Raw genomic sequence first — 23,260 nt, forward strand, 5'->3', positions numbered from 1 at the left:
TTCACCAATTGGGATGGTTAGATACATGATGGGCTAATGAAGGAAAAAATAACTTAAGGTCATTAAATATATTCTGGGATGAATATAATCTGGAAATCCTGCTTTTTTATTTGACATTAAGAGAAATTATCTTGTCTCAGTTACAAATTTGACTGGTAAATCATGAAGAATTATTGCAATGCATATATTGCATGTTCAGGGATGACAGACTGATAAGCAGACATGGTATTTATGACTGGATGTAACTTTTGATACTTTGCGGTAAAATTGGCTATCCTACTGATTTTGTCCTATCAGTGTGGCTCTCATGACAAAACAGTGAAGACCACTGAACTACACCATAGCTAATTCATATGTATGAGCCAGTATCTGGCAATAGTGTGTTTGTTTTCATATAGACCTGTTGAACATTTCAGCACAATCACACTAAATCTACTAAAACAATATTTTCAGATGTCATTGCTAACCCATTTTTAATAATAAACCAATATAGCAGCATTTTCACACATGGCTACTAGTCAGAATGAGTTCATGTGAATTTTTTCAGTCACCAGGGGGCGCTGTACTAAAAGGCCACGCCTCTGTAAGCCTCGACCAATCAGCGTTCACGAATCCTACTATGGAAAATTCTCATAAATATTAATGATTCCATGCTGACGTTGCAAAGTGAACTTTCTGCTGGAATCCTGCGGCGAAAGCCGAGGTCATGAATATTAACGAGCCAACTTATTTGTTTTAGTCCATTCACGACACCTAAAACTCTGTCACGTGGTCGGGATTCCCTATTGTCACCGATCCGGAAGTTCCCGAGTCGCCGGTTTCCGCCGGAAAAGGTTCCGTCCGGTCCAGACGGGTCTGTCTCTCTTTCTGGCTTTTTTTTCGGTTTGGTATCACTCAACTGATCCGATACAGAACCGGACCGGCACCGAAGATACACGATAAACTCCTGTCAGGTAAGAAACAGGCGCACGCGAGTCCTTACCGGCGTTGACGCGTGCGTGCGCGTGCGTGTGTGACACCAGTACTGTAAAATTCACTGAAAATACCATGATCATTATTATTTAAATAATTTAAATCAAGATAATTTTATGTTTTTTAACATCAGTTTTAGTTGATATAATCACCCTGGTTCTCACCGTATTGTAATTGTGTGTACATGATATCAGTCGCATGCTGGGTTTGTGGTTTTACACCATATTGTGAATGTTTCCATCTGCAGTGAATGCTTTTTGCCAATTAATTTGCTTTAGTCATATGATCAGACATGTGCAGAGATTATAAACAGAGGCATGTCATCAAAACAAGCTATTAGCTGCTGATCATCACCGGTGAACTGATTTTAAACATGATTTCAGTTTTGGTATTCATTTTATAGGTGTGTCTGCTCAAACACTCTTGCATCTGCATAGCAACATACAAACAATCATTTAAAACAGCTTAGACACCACATTTAAATATGCAAACTGGCTTTTGTTCAGACAAGTAATCATGTTTCCTAAATGAAAAGTCAGGTGTCAATAGTGTGGTTTGATTTCTTATGGCATTAAACAATGACACAATCATTTCTGCTCCTGTTCTGGAACACAGATTAATATTTCACTAACCTACATTTACAGATTAGACTAACTGTCCTAAAGTGAGGCCATGTTTGTTTGTCAGTAACATAAACACTACAGTAATGATGAAATATGTCATCATGAAATCCATGTGATGTCTGAAGTGTAAATATTTTAAACATTTGTTTTGTTTTTGGGGTGTCTGACCCCAAAACATCAAAATAAACGCTATATATATAAATATAGATATTTATTTATTTATTTATTTATTATTATTATTATTATTAATAATAATAATAATAATATATATATATATATATATATATATATATATATATATAATATTATTATTATTAATAATATTATTATTCCCTGTTTTTTTCATCTGGCATTGATTAAATATTTTCTTAATCATTATTATATATTTTTTTGTTCAATTACAGACAAGTACAAGACAAATACAAGGCATTGTAAATACAGTTCAGAATGTATAAAACAAAGAAGAATAATAACAACAACAACTAAAATATAAATGAGGCATTGATTAATGATTCGTTAACATCGCCATGTCAAAGTTGCTTGAGCCACGCCCATAATTATTCATAATTACGCGAATTCACGTAATTATTCATGAGATTACGCAACGACGTTGGTCGCGTGTGTTAATGTATTAATATAAAGTGTTTAGTTGTGTCATTAGTGTATGGGCTAATTGAGCCCAATTGACCAGAATCTGTAATTAAGTTGTTGTGGCAGTTAAGTGTTGAATCATCATGATACGCCGGTACTGGAGCGCCTGACCGCGCATGCGCGCGCGACCCACATGCTTTGTTCCGGCAGGCGCACGCGCACGCGTGAGCGAACATGGCGACGCGCTGCATGTCTCGCGTTACCGGACAGTGAATCACACCGAGAGAGAGAGAGAAAGAGAAACGGTAAAGAACCGTGGTTTGTTTGTGTGTCAAATGAGCTATTTTATATGAATGCGCGCGCGTGTGTTTGTGTGTGTGTGTTCAGCTGATGTGTTTGTGCGTTACACGCGTAACTACGCAGTAAGTTACTCAATCTGGCCCTGAGAAGTGATCAATAAGTCTGTGTGTGTGCTGACAGGTGTCTTGTGAACTGCTTGGATTTCATTAAAGCGTGTTATGACCATGTTTTAACATGTTCCCTGATAAAGCAGTGTGTTTTGGATCATGCCAGTTATTTGACATTCAGTGAGATATGCGTCATGATTATGGTTATCCATGACATATTTGGGTTTTTGGTTGATGCATTTTTTAATATAAAAATGCTTTTGCATAGGCACCATGTTTTTTTCTGAGAGTACCATGTAAATACCATGGTAAGACCATTGCATTAAAGTACCATCACTTTACTATAGTACTGCCACAGTATTTTCAGTAATCCTTTGATTTGACTTGCGAAACATGACTATGTTAATCATTGTATGGTATATATTAAAGAAACATGGTGTTTTCTTGTATTTTGGACATGTAATTAGCTAAAATATAGTGATGCAAGTACAGTGGCAGTACCATGGTAATTAAATGTACGTATCATTGGAATTAGAAGAGGCTTGCATGGTAGTAACAATGGTATATATGCCAAGAAATATGGTACAAAGTGCATAAAGCCATGTTAGTTTTTGGTATTGTGTTGTAAGTTATATAAGCGGCACCATGATATATGAAGTTACATGGTTTGTAATTAAAGTACCATGGTATTTAGTCTATTCATTTACTAGAGTCTGTTAGTTTACGCCGTAGTAGTTACTAGATAACTACTGTTAATTGCTGCAATCTGTTTAATTAATTTGAATGTATTTAAAGATATCGGGTTGAATGAATGATTTCAGGCCTCGACATTAATGCTTGGCAGAGACAAGTGGATCTTTTGAAGAGGCAAGTGAAAGAGATGTTTACGTGCCGGACAAGTAACGTCAATAACAAAAACTAAATAAACCGGGCCTTTAAGCATATAAGCACCAAAAGACATTCAGTTTTATTTAGCCACCTAAATCACAGAAGGAAAAGACCATTTGCAGCCAATACAGGCAATTTACCATAGGAAATACATGTTTTTTAAAGCTTTTTAACAGTTATAGCGCCACCTATGGTCCGATTTCCATAAAATTTTGCGTTATATTTAGTGTAAGTGGCCATCGATAGTTGATAATGTATAATGTACCGATACGCAGACTCTCGAGGAGAAATCGAAAACAAATGAGCGCAACACACAAAGAAACTCAGTTAACATCACACGACCAAGAGTGCTGTTCTCCTGAATACCGTCACAGTTGGAAACGTGACACTGATTTCATGAAACTTCAATAAACAAGTAGTTAATGTTAAGTCACTTATATTTTAGACTCAATATTGACTCTTTTTGTTCTGTTTCAGCAGCGAAAATCGTTCCAAACAAGCGAGTCAAAGATTCAGTTAAACACATCCATAAACAACAGCCTCATTCTTGAATGAATCGGTCATTTGAACGAATTGACTCACTCACTCAATGACTCACTCATTGACTCACTCAATGACAATTAATGTTGGTTTAGTTTCATGTTTAAAAGTATCTTTTTTTCTTCAATATTTCTTATTTGTATTTTCATAAAACATTTAAAACCCAACATTATTTTATGCAGTTGAAATTTTTCAGTGTAGCTGATTTAGTTTGATTGCTAAAACCCTGTTAGTGTTATATTATTCTAATTTAAAAAATGTTTTGATCAAATTTAAAGGAGAACTCCGGTCAATTTTAACATTGAGCTCATTTTTTTGTAAATTTGGAGTGCTGTCAGTACAGAGAACAACGACAGAAATCGGTGTTGCCTACACCTTGTTATCCTCTTTTTAAAATTTGCACCCTGTTGACTTCAATGGGGCAAGTTTTAAACCTGCTTTTAGCCTCTTAACATCCTTGATGTGTCATTACAAGTGCACAGGTCATGTGAGTGATTCCTTCAGAGTGAACATGGTGAATCTGACTGCAGTAGATGTGAAAGATATGAATAAAAATGATGTTATTTCAGCCAGCGCACATACCTGTATTTACATCCTGTTTTCGGTCGAAGTCCAAAGTAGTCGATTGCGGAGTTCACGCGCGTGATCATAGGTAACTAAACCTACAGTATGCGCGTGAACTCCGCAATCGACTACTTTGGACTTCGACCGAAAACAGGAAGTAAATACAGGTATTTGCGCTGGCTGAATTAACATCACTTTTATCCATATCTTGCACATCTACTGCAGTCAGATTCACTCGTGTTCACTCTGAAGGAATCACTCACATGATCTGTGCACTTGTAATGACACATCAAGGATGTTAAGAGGCTAAAAGCAGGTTTAGTACTTGCCCCATTGAAGTCAACAGGGTGCAAATTTTAAAAAGAGGATAACACGGTGTAGGCAACACCGATTTTTGTCGTTGTTCTCTGTACTGACAGCACTCCAAATGTACAAAAAAATGAGCTCAATGTTAAAATTGACCGGAGTTCTCCTTTAAGAATTTGAAATCAAAGATGAAGCATTCATTTAATATGATTAGGAAAAAAAGTAATTCAAAAAAAAAAAAAATTCAAATAAAAAATACCATTTCAAATGTAAAAAAATGTCCTCGGGTTAAAGTTCACAACAAATATGCAGATTTAAATGGCCAAGCTGATTGAACTCTAATGTATGGAAGCCCGTTTCCGCCACATTGAGTAAAAAAATAAAGATTCTTTAAGTCATAATAATGAGAAACTTTCTCATAATTATGACTTAACATCTCGTAATAATGAGAAACTTTCTCGTAATAATGAGAAACTTTCTCGTAATAATGACTTAACATCTCGTAATAATGAGAAACTTTCTCATAATAATGAGAAACTTTCTCGTAATAATGACTTAACATCTCGTAATAATGAGAAACTTTCTCATAATTATGACTTAACATCTCGTAATAATGAGAAACTTTCTCGTAATAATGACTTAACATCTCGTAATAATGAGAAACTTTCTCATAATAATGACTTAACATCTCGTAATAATGAGAAACTTTCTCGTAATAATGAGAAACTTTCTCATAATAATGACTTATTTTCTCGCACTTCTACGCATGCGCAAAGCAGCGGAGCAGAAGGGCGTGCCACACTAGCGACATCCGCTGGTCAAAGCCGTGTAAATGCATCACAGCAAACTTGGCACGCTCTGCAGTGAATAACATTAAAGATAAATGATCAGTATATGAGACAGGCTTCCATACTAGATAGTCTTTTATTCATTTGTAATATTCATTTGTATTTTTGTGTATGAACAAGCAGCAATACAAGGGTGATCCATGGATTTCAAATAGACGGAGGGATGACAGCACACCTTTCCAAATCTGTTTAAGAACACTTCATCTGGAAATCTGTGTAAGGGTCCGTTCATACAGAACGCGCTTTTTCATTGCTTTTCTAGGCAAACGCGCACTAGACGGACGTTGCGCTCGCTCTTCTGCAGCAATCTTGCGCATGACACGGCGTTCTAAATTGAAAAGAAGTTCAGCTTTTAAAAACACGTCTCGACCTTGCGTTTTCCCCCATTCCACTGCCCACTTATGTTTAAATGTCCCCAAAGTCATAAACATCTTAAAGGTGATTTCTGTATTGATATCTTCCAGATGAACCTGCACATCAAATATCCTAGAAGCATCTGCAAAATACGTGTTATATTAACACACATATGTGTTACACTTAAACTTGACGAATAAATGTAATATTCCAACTTTAATCTGATAGTTTTGTAAATTCATGTTTACAATTTCCATCGGTGTGCACAAGCAGGCGTCCTTCGTTACCATGGTAACCGTCCTGCTTCTGCATTCCACTTTTACACCTTATCGTGCGCATGGAAAAGTATGGAAGATAGGCCTACTGATGATGTTATTTAATGATACTACAGATTGCACTTAGTAGATCAAACTGACTTTAATGAAAACAACTGTTTTGCAGAGCGTGCCAAGTTTGCTGTGATGCATTTACACGGCTTTGACCAGCGGATGTCGCTAGTGTGGCACGCCCTTCTGCTCCGCTGCTTTGCGCATGCGTAGAAGTGCTAGAAAATAAGTCATTATTACGAGAAAGTTTCTCATTATTATGAGATGTTAAGTCATTATTACGAGAAAGTTTCTCATTATTACGAGATGTTAAGTCATTATTACGAGAAAGTTTCTCATTATTACGAGATGTTAAGTCATTATTTCGAGAAAGTTTCTCATTATTACGAGATGTTAAGTCATTATTATGAGAAAGTTTCTCATTATTACGAGATGTTAAGTCATTATTTCGAGAAAGTTTCTCATTATTACGAGATGTTAAGTCATTATTATGAGAAAGTTTCTCATTATTACGAGATGTTAAGTCATTATTATGAGAAAGTTTCTCATTATTACGAGATGTTAAGTCATTATTATGAGAAAGTTTCTCATTATTACGAGATGTTTAAGTCATAATTACGAGAAAGTTTCTCATTATTATGAGATGTTAAGTCATTATTACGAGAAAGTTTCTCATTAGTATGATAAAGTTTCTCATTATTACGAGATGTTAAGTCATTATTATGATAAAGTTTCTCATTATTATGAGATGTTAAGTCATTATTATGAGAAAGTTTCTCATTATTACGAGATGTTAAGTCATTATTATGAGAAAGTTTCTCATTATTACGAGATGTTTAAGTCATAATTACGAGAAAGTTTCTCATTATTATGAGATGTTAAGTCATTATTACGAGAAAGTTTCTCATTATTATGAGAAAGTTTCTCATTATTATGAGATGTTAAGTCATTATTATGAGAAAGTTTCTCATTATTATGAGATGTTAAGTCATTATTATGAGAAAGTTTCTCATTATTATGACTTAAAGAATCTTTTTTTTTTACTCAACGTGGCGGAAACGGGCTTCCATACTAATGAGAATATTGCTTCAGAATAAATTATATTTACAAAAAAAAAAAAAAAAAAAAAAAACTTTTTATTACTTTATTACTCAGACAAGTGAATGACCGCTTTACTTGACAAGGTTTAATGCCCTGGATCCAATGACTCGTGTCTTTACTGGATGAATCAGCGTTTTTGAACGAATCTTTGTACTGTACAGTAAGCCTTTCTCACTCAATCATTTGTGTTTCTAATTAGTTTAAGTATGAGTTTATTACATTTAAACGATATTTTAATGAAGTCACGTGTGTTTGAAAGACGTCACTGAGACCGATACCAGGCCATGTGTGCTCTTCTTATCTCGAGTGTGTAGTTTCTCCTTTAAGAATGAGCTCGTCTTCTGATTTATGTGACGTGATGTTGGATTTCTCTGGAACTGGCCCTGCGTCAAAGGTCAAAGTTCATGGTGAAAGAGCCGCGGATCTTCACAGTGACGGATGGAGTGTGTGAAGCGTTAGTCACTCGTGCATGACTGTCGCATCACTCAAGCCGTCTCACACTGCAGTGTATCCAATAGCAACACACTCCAAAGGTCTCGTATGAGTCTCGTCTTCAAACTCTCAAAGGACGGACAGACAAAGAGTGTGTTTGTGGGAGTTTCAGCGCTTGGGAAAATGTTTGGTAACACTTTATTTTACAGTGTCCTTGTTACATGTTACATGTACTTACCATAGTAATAACAGTAAATTATGCATAATTACATGCAACCAAACCCTAACCCTATAGTAAGTACATGTAGTTCACTAATATTACTCAGTACTTAAATATATAATTACACTGTAACAATGACACCTTAAAATAAAGTGTATGTTTGTTTCATTGGAGAAAGATACTTCATGCCCTTGTAAAATTCTTATTTTTTATGCAGTATTGCATTGTTTATTATAAACAAGTATTCATTCGTCTAGTCATTAGTTTTTTTTAAAGGGGTGGTTGAATATGATTTCACTTTTCTAACTTTAGTTAGTGTGTAATGTTGCTGTTTGAGCATAAACAACATCTGCAAAGTTACAACACTCAAAGCTCAAAGCAAAGGGAGATATTTGCTTTTAAAGAAATCGCTTTTTAAGGACTACAACAAACGGCTGGTAGAGACTACACCACATTCCTCCCGGGTTAGTGACATCACCAACCCTAGAATTTACATAAACCCCGCCCCCTGAACACGATTTATAGATTATCATGACAGAATATGCTAATCAATGACTAGAAGATAACTACACATCAGCTTCATAAATTCATCAACTAACCGTTCAGAAATGTCCTGTTGCTTCTACATGTTGTCTCTTCTTCTTGAGTCTCTCCATCATTGTCTGACTCCGGTTTGAACATAAAAGGCTAAAAGTTTTTGAAATGTTCAGTGCATGTGTGTGTGAGGTAAAAGGACACGAGCTCTTGAAGCTCCGCCCCCTGCGCCGGGAGCAGCAGCTCATTTGCATTTAAAGGAACAGACACAAAACGGTTCGTTTTTGCTCACCCTCAAAAAGTGACAATTTTACCATGCTATATAACAATATCTGTGGGGTATTTTGAGCTAAAACTTCACACACACACTCTGGGGACATCAGAGACTTATTTTACATCTTATGAAAAGGGCATTATACCACCGACCCCGTTAAATTCATGTTTCTGGTAATCTTGAATCAGAATAACTTCCTCTTGCAGCATCTGTTCTCTCCTCTGCTGATGATGAGGGCGGGGCTATAACCTGTCACTCACATGAGGTCCACCAATAGCAAACCACAACCATCCAATCAATTCCCCACAGACAAGATCAAGCCCCGCCCACATTTGTTCTTGTTCAAGAAGTGTTTTACTCAGATATACAGCACAATAGAGAAGAAAAAACTACTTTAATGACAACGCAGTTACACCAGGAACAAGGACTTCAAGATAATAATTAAATTAATAATTACGATTAATTTGCTCAAAAAAGTATACCAGTAATCACAAATTAAGAAAACAGTTAGGTTTATTTTTTTACCTGATCTCTGTACATTATGCAAACTGGTAAAACCTTAAAAAGCTTCTCTCAAAAGCGAAAACAGTGAAATTCCCAATATTAATTATGACAATTCCAAATTATGTTAATATTTTTTATTTATATTCAGCAACCGCAGTCGTGAACAATGTAGCAGAGATTCGTGATATATCGCAAATACTGACAATTACTGAAAAGAGCAACTGCTTACTTTCTTTACAATAACATTCACTGAGTATTAATATTAAACGGTTCAAATTACTCACGGTTTTAGGGTCGCTGTTTCGGTACGGTTCGCTAAAGGACTTTATACTGATACACACGCGTCGTCACTTTAGACAATTACCGACTGTGTTTGCTAGGATTCTCGCCAAGACGGACATGTTGACAATTTTTGTGTGAATTTGTCCTTTCAAGCGCAAGAACTCAACTTTAAAGCAAACTCAATTCTCTTTCGTGTCGTCTTAAAAACACATGCAAATACTATTTTAACTTTTGTGACGTTAAAAGTGGCCCGAACCATTACACCCCTGATGAGTATCATACAGATAGGGATTTAACTTATAAAGAAATGCATTTAATCATTGTAAATGATGATCATTTCCTAAATGGAAATGATTTTAGTAGGGCTGGGTAAAAAAATCGATTCCTTTTTAATCGATTCTCATTTTTACGAACCGATATCGATTCTTAAAGGAGAACTCCGGTCAATTTTAACATTGAGCTCATTTTTTTGTACATTTGGAGTGCTGTCAATACAGTGAACAACGACAAAAATCGGTGTTGCCTACAGCGTGTTATCCTCTTTTTAAAATTTGCACCCTGTTGACTTCAATGGGGCAAGTTTTAAACCTGCTTTTAGCCTCTTAACATCCTTGATGTGTCATTACAAGTGCACAGCTAATGTGAGTGATTCCTTCAGAGTGAACACGAGTGAATCTGACTGCAGTAGATGTGAAAGATATGTATAAAAATGATGTTATTTAAGCCAGCGCAAATACCTTTGTTTACATCCTGTTTTTCGGTTGAAGTCCAAAGTAGTCGATTGTCGAGTTCACACGCATAGGTTTAATACCTATGATCACGCACGTGAACTCGGCAATCGACTACTTTGGACTTCAACCGAAAAACAGGATGTAAACAAAGGTATTTGCGCTGGCTTAAATAACATCATTTTTATACATTCTTTCACATCTACTGCAGTCAGACTCACTCGTGTTCACTCTGAAGGAATCACTCACATTTTCTGTGCACTTGTAATGACACATCAAGGATGTTAAGAGGCTAAAAGCAGGTTTAGTACTTGCCCCATTGAAGTCAACAGGGTGCAAATTTTAAAAATAGAATAACACGGTGTAGGCAACACCGATTTTTGTCGTTGTTCTCTGTATTGACAGCACTCCAAATGTACAAAAAAATGAGCTCAATGTTAAAATTGACCGGAGTTCTCCTTTAACGCTGGGTTCTTTGGGAATCTGTGCAGGTTTGTCTTGCCCTGGCAACCAAAAACCCACTTCTTTGGTGACACTGACTTCCCTAAAGCCGAGCAGAGCGCTTAAGCCGCTTTTCCACCGAAATTACCCGGAACAATTTGTCCCAGGAACTTTTTTCCCAGGAACCTTTTTTGCCCCAGACCGGTTGCTTTCTGCGTTTACACCGCGGTCTAAAGTACCGGGAAGGTAAACTGCGCGCAACTGCTCCTCCCAGTCTGCGACGGACAGTAATCAGTTTTGAGCGCCACATTTATAAGTATGGAGGAGATTCAAACTGTGCTGCAGTTATTGGTTTACTAACGAGGTAGGCTAATTAACATAACAAAATAGACGAGCACTGATACTAAAGCGTGTTCAGAAAGCTCGTATGCGTATAAAATTAGACAAGGTACGTTGTGAGATGACTGGGACGAACGCGCAAAAATTTCCTTTTGCGCAAATACTCTTAAAAAAAGCCTGAACCCCGTCTATCAATCATAAATAGTGACAGTCTTGTAAATAGTTGTTTGTTACCAACCTCAATGCGCTATTTCAATCCTGTTATAGTAAATTTGTAACATGGTTTGCCTTGCAATAGATGACAATGTGTAAACATAATGACTTAATATTAAAAGCTGTGGCAGAAAAGAGACGAGCACTGATAAAGCGTGTTCAGAGCTCGTAATGCTAACGTTAGATATAAAATTGTATGTTATCAGCTATTGCGGACATTGGCCGTGAGATGGCTGTGACGAACGCGCAGAAAGTTTCCTCTTCCACAAATACCCAAATAATAAAGCCTGAAACTCGTCGCCAGTCCCCCAGTTTTTTTTATTAAATTCCATATTTGCAGACAGACAACTTTACTGCATGAAGCCACTTTTTAAAAGGGAGGTTAAAAATAAAGAAAATGCTGCGTGGAGTCATCCAACCAAAATGCGGCGTGAACACAACCAATCAGCTTGTGCAGCGCACAAGTCCCACCCCTGAAAGTTCCTGAACTTTGAAAAAGTACTACCTCGTGAGCAGGGACTATCGGAGGGGCAAATATTTACCCGGAACTTCATTTAGACCCTGGTTCCTGCGGTGTAAACACATCGAGTACCAGCCCAAAGTTCCTAGTTCCTGGGGAAAGTTCCTGCGGTGGAAACGCGGCTTTAGATGAGGTACTGCTTTCGCTCTCTTGCTCTGGTGTACGAGTGCGCGCGCGCCCGCGATCTTACCGGAGAAGTGCCCTTAGGACCCGTATAAGGAAATTCCGTTACATCTGACGTCACACATGCCCATACTCGAAAAAAACTTTCCGAAACTTGACAAACCGGAAGGACAATTTTTGGCACAGAAATACTCCTTCAAACGTACAATTTAATTTTTGAAACTTTGTCCATGTTTAGCATGGGAATCCAACTCTTTAACAGTGTAAAAAACTCAGTATGCATGAAATAGCATTTCACCCCCCCTTTAAGTGTTTGTATACAAATCAGTTAATTGTTACCTTCAATATTATAGTAGGCTAATGAAGCCTATAGGCTACAACTGACTCCCATTAGTTAATAGATTTGTTTTCCTTGAGAAAATTTGCCATGTATTGTACCTGATATCCAAAATAATCAATATTGAATTGAATTGATTCGAAATCGAATTGCAAGCTTGTGAATCGAAATCGAATCGAATTGTGAAATTTGTGTCAATACCCAGCCCTAGATTTAATTTCAGAAACATGAAGTCAGAACTAGGGCTGGGTAACGATTAATCGCGATTAATTGCATCCAAAATAAAAGTTTGTGTTTACATAATATATGTGTGTGTACTGTGTATAATTATTTTGTATATATAAATACACATGCCATGCATGTATATATTTAAGAAAAATGTGTTAATTATATATAAAATATTTATATTTATATATATTATAAAATATGTATAAACATATACATGCAAATAATTCTTAACTATACACATGAATATGTGTGTATTTATATACAAAATAATTATACACAGTACACACACATATATTGTGTAAACACAAACTTTTATTTTGGATGCGATTAATCATTGCCCAGCCCTAATCAGAACTTATGCCTAGTCATTTTAATTTTCTTCTCTTTGATTTCTGGCCTCAAAAACTTTTGAACTCGGCTTTTACGCAAGGTGTATTTAAGCGTTATATAATGTCACTGCTGAACTCCATATCTGTGTGTGTGTGAGAGAAGTGTCAGGTTTATACTGTACTGTGTACTGTGTGTGTGTGAGAAGCGTCAGGTTTGTACTGTACTCTCTCTGTGTGTGTGTGTGTGTGTGTGTGTGTGTGTGTGTGTGTGTGTGTGTGTGTGTGTGTGTGTGTGTGTGTGTGTGTGTGTGTGTGTGTGTGTGTGTGTGTGTGTGTGTGTGTGTGTGTGTGTGTGCAGGTTTGCCTCTCTATATTTGGCTCTTGTAAAGATAGCCGTGTCGCCTGTAACCCCTCCTCATAAACTAGTTGAGTCTTCAGCTCGTCTCTTGCCGCAGTCCTGATTCATTCACAAAAGCAGCCGCACGTCAAATGCACAAAGCCAGATAATAAATGTGTGCTGCAGTAACTGAAGATCAGTCGTCATAAAACACGAGTCTTCGTTCACGGGTCACCGGGACCTGAACGAGGTGCACAAGTACTTTACTCCTAAAAACTAAATTTGAAGAAGCACCAAATAATTCATTCTTCTTATTATATTTCACTACATGTTCGTTTTCCTTTAAAAGAAAAGCTTGATGGTTTAACTTTTGAAAATGAAGAAATTTAAAGGTGCATTGTGTAATATTTAGGAGGATCTGTTGACAGAAATGCAATATCATATTCATAACTATGTTTTCAGTGGTGTATAAAGACCTTACTTATGTTTTTATCACCTTAGAATGAGCATTTCTCTCTACACACACCGCGGGTCTCCTTACACACACGTTTTTACAGTGGCCCTGAGCGGACACATGCGTTTCGTCACTGTGTTGTTCTTCGTGTAAAGAAGCTAAAGCTAAAGTCAGCGCATAAAACACTGACACAATGATGAACAAGTCACAATAATATTCACTATAACATCGTTTTACTGAATAATTAAAGGACAAGTTCGGTATTTTACACTTAAAGCCCTGTTTACAGATCGTTTCTGATGAAATAGAACAGTTGAGATAAAAATGTGGACACATGCTGCTGTCGCGAGAATTTTAGGTTTATTTCGCGTTCCCCCCCACCTACACAATGGCAGCCTATGGGCACTGGAACAATCCTTCCTAAAACGCATTAAACTTTCGATTACAAAGACGTGAAACTCACCGAGTGGTCAGTGGTGTTCACTGATATGCTCACACAAAAATCGCTGCAAAAGATGCTTTCCAACAGGTTTTATCATAGTTTTTGTCCAACTCCATTGACTTGAATTGGATGGGCTGTGTGCAGTACGGTATTACTCCGCCGCTTCTTCTTCTGCTGCTTCTGTGTATTCAATGAAATGCCAGTGGTTTGCTTGTAATTGGCAAAGGTGCATTATCGCCACCAACTGGGCTGGAGTGTTTATTATTCAAGCTCTCAACGGAAGAATCTACGGGTGTGAGACGTTTGGAAAAATAGGTCCACAGTTTTACAACGAATGGTAAAACACCTGTTGGAAAGCATCTTTTGCAGCGATTTTTGTATGAGCATATCAGTGGACACCCCTGACCACTCGGTGAGTTTCACGTCTTTGTAAACGAAAGTTTAATGCGTTTTATGAAGGATTGTTCCAGTGCCCATAAGCTGCCATTGTGTAGGTGGGGGGGAACGCGAAATAAACCTAAAATTCTCGGGACAGCAGCATGTGTCCACATTTTAATCTTAACCGTTCTATTTCATCAGAAACGATCTGTAAACAGGGCTTTAAGTGTAAAATACCGAACTTGTCCTTTAAGTAAACTTAATTTCTGAATTTATCTTTGTAAAGAAAGCTCATTGCTGAACTGGCTCCTCTCTGCTGTCTCAGACGACGACATCACTTCCTGTTGGCCACCGTAACTTCTGTTGGGTGCAGTTCACAACCTCACCTCTAGATGCCACTACACATCACACACTGCACCTTTAATGACATAAATAATAGTATTTAAATGAACAAATGTACACTATTTTTCTCAATTGTTACTTCACAGTACAATAGTAATATTCCCAGAGTAATGTATTTCTTATTTTGTTTAAGAAATGTAACTTCTAATTTAATGATCATAAAAATCTTAATATTGGCCAATAATTGGTATCGGAAATTTACAATCTCTAATAATAATTAGCCAGGTTGCGAAGCCCTATAAACAAGTACAGCAAAAGCTCTTTTTAAAAAATGATCATCGCAAATAGATTTTTCTTCCCAAATTGTTCAGCCCTAATACAATTTTTTTTTTACAAAACTTTTAAAGATGAAATGTGTGATTTTTCTGGTTTTATATTCAAGAGGCCTGTGTTAAGGGACTTTGTCTTCGAGCAGGAGTGTGTGTGTTTGTCTCCTGAGAGACCATGCGGTGTTTGAAGATGCGCAGGTGTTATTTTTACTCTTTACTGCGGTGTTCAGCTCTGGGTCTCCTGTGGTAAAGGTGAAGTGTGTTAATACTGCGCCACTGGCAGCAGAACCGCAACAGTAATGAATAAATAGTTTCAATCCGGCTTTCCGAACACTTTTCCCATCAGCCGTTAATTGGATAATCCCGCACCAAACTCGCCGTGTCGGAAGAGCCAGTGTGATACGAGAAATCACGGTAACACTTTATTTTACAGTGTCCTTGTTACATGTATGTACCATAGTAATAACAGTAAATTATGCATAATTACATGCAACTAACCCTCAGCCAAACCCTAACCCTATAGTAAGTACATGTAGTTAATTAATATTACTCAGTACTTCAATATGTAACAATGACACCTTAAAATAAAGAGTAACCGAAATCACGTGTAAAAACCACACACTTCAACTGTAACGTCCGCTGAATCAGTGTGTACATGCGCTTCAAGAACTTTTGACACGTGCGTTAATCATTTTCAATCAGACAAGCCATAATTAAAGTCCCCCGTCTTAAAGCATATTAAAAACACCACATAGACATATAAACAACTCTAAAATCCAGTTTTTAATGTTGTTTGTGTCTTTGTGGTGTTTTTAATCTGCTTTAAGACACACCATGTGTAAGTTCATAAGTCGACAGCATTGCTGAGTATTTCCTCCTTAAAACTGCAGTGAACCAAAGACAGTCTCAAAAACACGCTTTGAAATCGCTGGTGTTTCTGACGTCACAAACTACCTTGTAACCAATCAGATCAACGTGTGATCGTCAACCAGTGGATCTCTGAGCTGAGTGAGTGAGTGGAGGCGGGGCTCATTTGCATATTCATAGAACCACACATACTAAATGAGGCAAGGGTGTCGAGTTACATTCAAGATATTTCAAGGCATGAAGAAATTTTTTTCATGTCATTTTGGTGATTAAAGATGAGTTTTAAGGGATAAAATGATTGACTACAGGGGGACTTTAAAGCCTCTCTCTCTCTCTCTCTCTCTCTCTCTCTCTCTCTCTCTCTCTCTCTCTCTCTCTCCCAGGTTTTGTCAGTAGGTGCTGCGTCTCCATGCAGATGCTCCGGGTGAAATGAATAAGGCACCTCAGCCTCTGTCAGGACCCCCCTCCGCCCCCCCTCACCCCTCCGCTCCCTCACCGGGCCTGTCCCAGGTAAAACACACTACTCTTTTTATATAAATATATATATATATATATATTATTTCTTTTTTTTTTCTCAGACTGCAGTCCAGGGTACCACAAGGCCTGTAAATAATATATTTTAAAGCATAAATAATTAAAAAATCTACTGTACTTTATGTATTCTAATAAATCATTTTGCTTGTAAATGTCTACTTGTAAGTAAAAAAAAAACTAAATTTTCATTGCAAAAATTTAAATTAGCCCATGATTTACTCTCCCTCAAGCCATCCTAGGTGTGTATGACTTTCTTCTTTCAGACGAATACAATCAGAGTTATATTAAAAAAATGTCCTGGCTCTTCCAAGCTTTATTAATAGGAGTGAATGGAGGATGAGATTTTGAAGCCCAAAAAAGTGCATCTATCCACGATAAAAAGGCATCCATCCATCATAAAAGTGCATCTATCCATCATAAAAGTGCATCTATCCATCATAAAAGTGCATCTATCCATCATAAAAGTGCATCTATCCATCATAAAAGTGCATCTATTCATCATAAGTGCATCTATCCTATGATGGATACTATCCACTTTTATGAGCTTCAAAATCTCATCCTCAATCTACTCCCATTATAAAGCTTGGAAGAGCCAGGACATTTTTTTAATATATCTCTGATTGTGTTCGTCTGAAAGAAGAAAGTCATACACACCTAGGATGGCTTGAGGGAGAGTAAATCATGGGCTAATTTTCATTTTTGGGTGAACTATCGCTTTAAAAGTTTTTAATGCTCTCCTAAATGTTTCCTCTTTGGAGCATCTTGGGGTGGAAAGTAAGAGTCAAGTCCTGCTCATGATTAAATGTTTTGCGTGTGTGTCTCCTCAGCCCAGTTATCCTGGTCCTCCCCCGGTTGTGTTCAGCACCCCCCCGCCACAGATGAACCCCGCAGCCCAACCCCGACAGGTACGGCACCCCAAATACCCCCCATTCACTGTGGGTCCGGTCAGGTGGGCTTCAGGAAGTCTATTCCCCACGTTATTGTTCTCCATATTGTCTCCTAATAGTCGTCAAATCGTTAGTCGTTAATAGAAGAGGCTTCGTCGACCAAAATTACATTAGTCGGTTAGCCATAAAAACACTCCGCAGGAAGTGAAGTCACGCAGTGTGTTTAGTGTTTTAGTTTATTTCAGTTAACTATCAGAACTGCTACTGTCTTATATAAATAAATCGAGTTTTCATGGGAGTTTTGTCGAAATAATTGTTGAAAAGAAGTCCAACCTGACATGTTTGAACAAGCCAGAGGAATTATCAGCGAGTTAATGTCACACATTCAGCCCTGCATCCTCCTGACCTCGCGCTGTGTGTGAGACTCGTGCGACTGAGATGCTTCTGGGAAAATGAGCGTTTGTGGCTGGTGTTGCTTCAGTGTCTTGACCTTTGACCTGTATGTGTGGCTTTCTCTTTCTAGTTTGCCTCAGGTCCTAGAGCTTTACCACAACAGGTACTAACACAAACACACACACACACACACACACATTGAGCAAAACCTGAAACTTATCAGTGTCACATGGAATGAATTCTGCATGGGATTCTCAGTGTATTATTGAAATTATTAATGTTTTGAATTAGTTTTCATTTTTATATTTTCTGTTTTCATTTTACCTTTAGTGTAAGTTTTAGTACTTTTGTTGTGTATTTTTTTTTTTTTTTGACTGTAGTTATTAATTTAAGTTTTAGTATTTATTAATATTTAGAATTAGTTTTAATTTTTATATTTTCTTTTCTCATTTTCATTTTAGTCTAAGGTTTGGTAATTTTTTTGTGTGTTTTTGTCATTTATTGTTTTTTTATATGGCTAGTTTTTATTCATTAAGTTTTAGTATATATTAATGTTTAGAATTAGTTTTAATTTTTATATTTTCTTTCCTCATTTTTTTTTTAGTGTAAGTTTTGGTAATTTTTTTGTGTGTTTTTGTCATTGTTTTTTTATATGGCTATTTTTTATTCATTATTAAGTTTTAGTATATATTAATATTTTGAATTAGTTTTAATTTTTATATTTTCTTTTCTCATTTTCATTTTAGTGTAAGTTTTTGTAATTTGTTTTGTGTTTTTGTCATTTATTGTTTTTTATATGACAAGTTTTTATTCATTATTAAGTTTTAGCATTTATTAATATTTAGAATTAGTTTTAATTTTTATATTTTCTTTTCTCGTTTTCTTTTTAGTGTAAGTTTTGGTAATTTTTTTTGTGTTTTTGTCATTTATTGTTTTTTTATATGGCTAGTTTTTATTCATTATTAAGTTTTAGTATATATTAATATTTTGAATTAGTTTTAATTTTTATATTTTCTGTTCATTTTCATTTTAGTTAATTTCTAGTCATTTTGTTGTGCATTTTTGTAATGTTTATTTGTTTTACATGACTGAAGGTTTTATTTATTTGTAAGTTTTAGTATTTATTATTGTTTTGAATTTGTTTTTATATTTTCTGTTTTCTTTATAATTTCAGTTTAAGTTTTAGTAATTTTGTTGTGTATTTATGTCAGTTTTATTAGTTTTTTAATGACTAGTTTTGTTTTTTTAGATTTTAGTATTTATTAATATTATGAATGTTTTAATTTTAGTTTAAGTTTTAAACTGAAACTTGTCACTTTTATTAGTTTAAAGTTGTTGTTTTTTTAATCAATTTTTATTTTAGTTTTAGTACTTTTAGTATGACAATCTTAAACAAGAATCTTACCAGAAGAAACTTTTGCTTAGCAAGGTAGTTAAAAGTAAATTAAACTCCTGACATTTATATCTAGATATCTGATTAACAACATATCTGGTTTAATGACAGACATTTGAAGGAAACTCTATCAGGCTTTCAAGGTTTATTACGACGCCAGAAACTGAAGAGCGTATCGCTGGCGAGCGTCTGCGTTAGTGCCGCTTGTGTAGAGTGTGTTTCTGGCTCTTGTGTCGTCTCAACTGTGCTAAAATGCTTAGTTTGATTGCATGCTGCTCTGTTCCTTTAACTCTCTGTGCCTGTGGGTAACACACACTCTTCATCTCTCCCTCTCTCTCTCGCTCTTCTGCTGTGTGTGTGTGTGTGTGTGTGTGTGTGTGTGTGTGTGTGTGTGTGTGTGTTTGGTGCTGCTGAAGGGAGGATTCAGGTCACTGCAGGTAATTCTTACGTATTTTTTTCCCCCTTTGCTAAAATCTTTCTTTAAAGGAGAACTCCGGTCAATTTTACATTTTTTTGTAAATTTGGAGTGCTGTCAATACAGAGAACAACGACAAAAATCGGTGTTGCCTACACCGTGTTATCCTCTTTTTAAAATTTGCACCCTGTTGACTTCAATGGGGCAAGTTTTAAACCTGCTTTTAGCCTCTTAACATCCTTGATGTGTCATTACAAGTGCCCAGGTCATGTGAGTGATTCCTTCTGAGTGAACACGAGTGAATCTGACTGCAGTAGATGTGAAAGATATGAATAAAAATGATAATTCAGCCAGCGCACATACCTGTATTTACATCCTGTTTTCGGTCAAAGTCCACAGTAGTCGATTGCCGAGTTCATGCGCGTGATCATAGGTAGTTAACTAACTGCGCGAACTCGACAATCGATTACTATGGACTTCAACCGAAAACAGGATGTAAATACAGGTATGTGCGCTGGCTTAAATAACATCATTTTTATTCATATCTTTCACATCTACTGCAGTCAGATTCACTCGTGTTCACTCTGAAGGAATCACTCACATGACCTGGGCACTTGTAATGACACATCAAGGATGTTAAGAGGCTAAAAGCAGGTTTAGTACTTGCCCCATTGAAGTCAACAGGGTGCAAATTTTAAAAAGAGGATAACACGGTGTAGGCAACACCGATTTCTGTCGTTGTTCTCTGTACTGACAGCACTCCAAATGTACAAAAAAATGAGCTCAATGTTAAAATTGACCGGAGTTCTCCTTTAAACTCAGTGTGAAACGTTGTTAAAAACCCATTTTACTTTCGTAATATGACGTTTCCAAATTTAACAGCATATTCAACTATATTATCATCGATGAAGGGAAAAAATCACAGTCAGTCAGGTTAAATGGGGCTGAGAATATTACTATATTATTGTGTGTGTGTCAGAGAGTGTGTGAGTGTGAGTGTGAGTGTGAGTGTGAGTGTGAGTGTGAGTGTGAGTGTGAGTGTGAGTGTGAGTGTGAGTGTGAGTGTGAGAGTGTGAGAGTGTGTGAGTGTGTGAGTGTGTGAGTGTGTGAGTGTGTGTGTGTGTGTGTGAGAGAGACAGAGAGAGTGTGTGAGTGTGTGTGAGAGTGAGAGAAAGGGAGCGAGAGAGAGAGAGAGTGTGTGTGTGTGTGTGTGAGACAGAGAGTGTGTGTGTGAGATATATTTTAGTGATTGCATTAACTAAATAGTCCAGATTTGCAACCCGACTGTATCATCTAGGTTTTATCAAAGTTTAAGGATATCATAAACATTTTATCTACTGTCTGTGGCACATACTTATTTTTTAATAGTGTCCTAATATGAATTGTGATTAGTTGTGTGTCCACAAGCAGTGTCATGTGTGTTAGAAATGACATCATCACTGGATCTGCTGATGTCTTAAAAAGTCGAGTTTTCTTCGTTGTTCTCTCGTTTCAGCCGTACTACACCAGTCGGCCCACTTTACCCGCCAGCTCTGGGCGTGTCCAGCCAAGCTCCGCCCCCCGATCCATCCCTCCCCAACACGGGACACGCCCCCCCCATGTGTTTCAGACCGGCCCCTCCCAGATGATGATGATTCCCCAGCAGCAAATCAGCTTCCCCAACTCACAAGGCACGGCGTACTATATACCTGGCCAGGTAAATCACATGTAAATCCATAATGGAGCATCAATGAATACAAATACGGAGGATTTCAGGAGAAATTATGAACAGAAAAGCACCTTTTAAACAGAATGATTACAACATATGCATTTCACATAATGCAGTTCAGAGTTGAACAGGTTAAATGGTCCTGAAAAAAAATAGTCACACTTGTTTTGTTCGCGGTTGGAAACGAATGTGAGACGAATTTCCTCTAGTGGAAGCGTTTGGTACTGCAGCCGAACAACATCTCACTGAAAGCTCGTTTTTTGAGATATCAACCTCAAATTTGGAGCACAACGTTCTTTGATTTTCTCACAGTTTTAGAGTAAAACATATTTAAAAAAAAAAATATATATATATATATATATATATATATATATATATATATATATATATATATATATATATAGTATTTTTCATAAGAATAAACGTAAAATCCTATAACTTTTTTTTTAAGTTAATTTGAACCTTTTTCACTCCAGCAATAATCTGTCAAGTGTCGTCTTTGAAAAGAGATCAAACTGAAGTCTGTCGCTCTGAAGCGTTCAAGATTTATGACAGTTTAAGTTGGAAATGTAATGTTCAGGTCTATGCTCAAAAAGTGAATAAATGGAGTATAAATACAGCGCAAATATAATTTAGTACCATAAAATCCCCTAAAAATACCAAATATTAAATAAAAAACATTATCGAACTAAAATATAGTACATTAAGTTCATTGAAATAAAAAAATAAATTTCTGTAATTTTTGACCGACACGCGAAGAGCACCAGAGGGTTAAAGCTTGCCGAACTGCTTGTAATTTAAAGTAGTTAAAATAGTAAAACAAAAAATAATATAAACATCTGGATTCATGCCGAATGAGAGAGAGGCTGCATGAGCCCAGCGCCGGTTTCTGTTTCAGTTTCGCTCTGAATTAATTAGTTTTGGCTTGACGGCTATAGCTTTTATCTTCCATTCTTCTGTTCTGAATACTGTTGAATGTGAAGTGAGGGAAACTAAAATAGCCTATAGATTTGATGTTTATAATGTTTGTAAACATTTCGCTTTATTTACTGGTATTTTATGTTAATGTAATAATATAATGTGACTTATAGTCTACACAAATTACGTTTTTTTTTTGTTTGTTTGTTTTTTTCTCTCAAAAACCCAATTTTATATTTAGTGTTTTTTTGTTTTTGTTTTTTCAAAAAAAAGTCTTGAAAAATTACATTTTAAAACATTTAACAGATTCTAACTGTTGGTTAACCAGTTAATTATGAGCTTCGCTAGTTTTCGTTAAGTTTAGTATCCTTGCACTGGACATTCTGCTCAAATGCGTAACACACACACTCTCTCTCTCTCTCTCTCTCTCTCTCTCTCTCTCTCTCTCTCTCTCTCTCTCTCTCTCTCTCTCTCTCTATCACAGACACACACACACACACTCACTCTCTCACACACTCACACACTCTCTCTCTCTCTCTCTCTCTCACAGACACACACACACACTCACTCTCTCACACACTCACACACTCTCTCAGACACACACACACACACTCTCTCTCTCTCTCTCACACACACACACACACACTCTCTATCTCTCTCTATCTATCTCTCTCTCTCTCTCTCTCACTCACTCACTCACACACACACACACACACACACACACAATCTCTCACACACACACACACACACACACTTCAGTGTATTGATTCTGCTGACAACTCCTCCCCTTTCTAAACTCTGTCCCGGTCAGCTGACCATCGGTACGGTTCCTAATTGTG

The 23,260-nt window shown here is 36.7% G+C and overlaps 1 protein-coding gene across 4 annotated transcripts in view; it reads left to right on the forward strand.

Moving 5' to 3' along the window:
* Nucleotides 1–690: 690 nt before the first annotated feature.
* The window catches only part of eif4g1b (eukaryotic translation initiation factor 4 gamma, 1b), a 72,584-nt gene continuing 50,014 nt past the window's right edge, over nt 691–23,260 (forward strand). The window contains exons 1-6 of one of the 4 annotated variants that reach the window (XM_079886473.1): nt 809–953; nt 16,557–16,683; nt 17,535–17,612; nt 18,118–18,150; nt 19,797–19,817; nt 21,291–21,491. In XM_079886473.1, the coding sequence (XP_079742599.1) occupies nt 16,603–16,683; nt 17,535–17,612; nt 18,118–18,150; nt 19,797–19,817; nt 21,291–21,491 (414 nt within the window). In that variant the 5' untranslated portion in view covers nt 809–953; nt 16,557–16,602. Of the gene's footprint in view, nt 954–2,368; nt 2,492–16,556; nt 16,684–17,534; nt 17,613–18,117; nt 18,151–19,796; nt 19,818–21,290; nt 21,492–23,260 lie in introns of those variants that run through there. The other 3 variants (XM_079886472.1, XM_079886475.1, XM_079886474.1) reach the window with 3 other exon arrangements.

This window comes from Squalius cephalus (genome assembly GCF_949319135.1).
Source record: "Squalius cephalus genome assembly, chromosome: 11".
Taxonomy (NCBI): Eukaryota; Metazoa; Chordata; class Actinopteri; order Cypriniformes; family Leuciscidae; genus Squalius; species Squalius cephalus.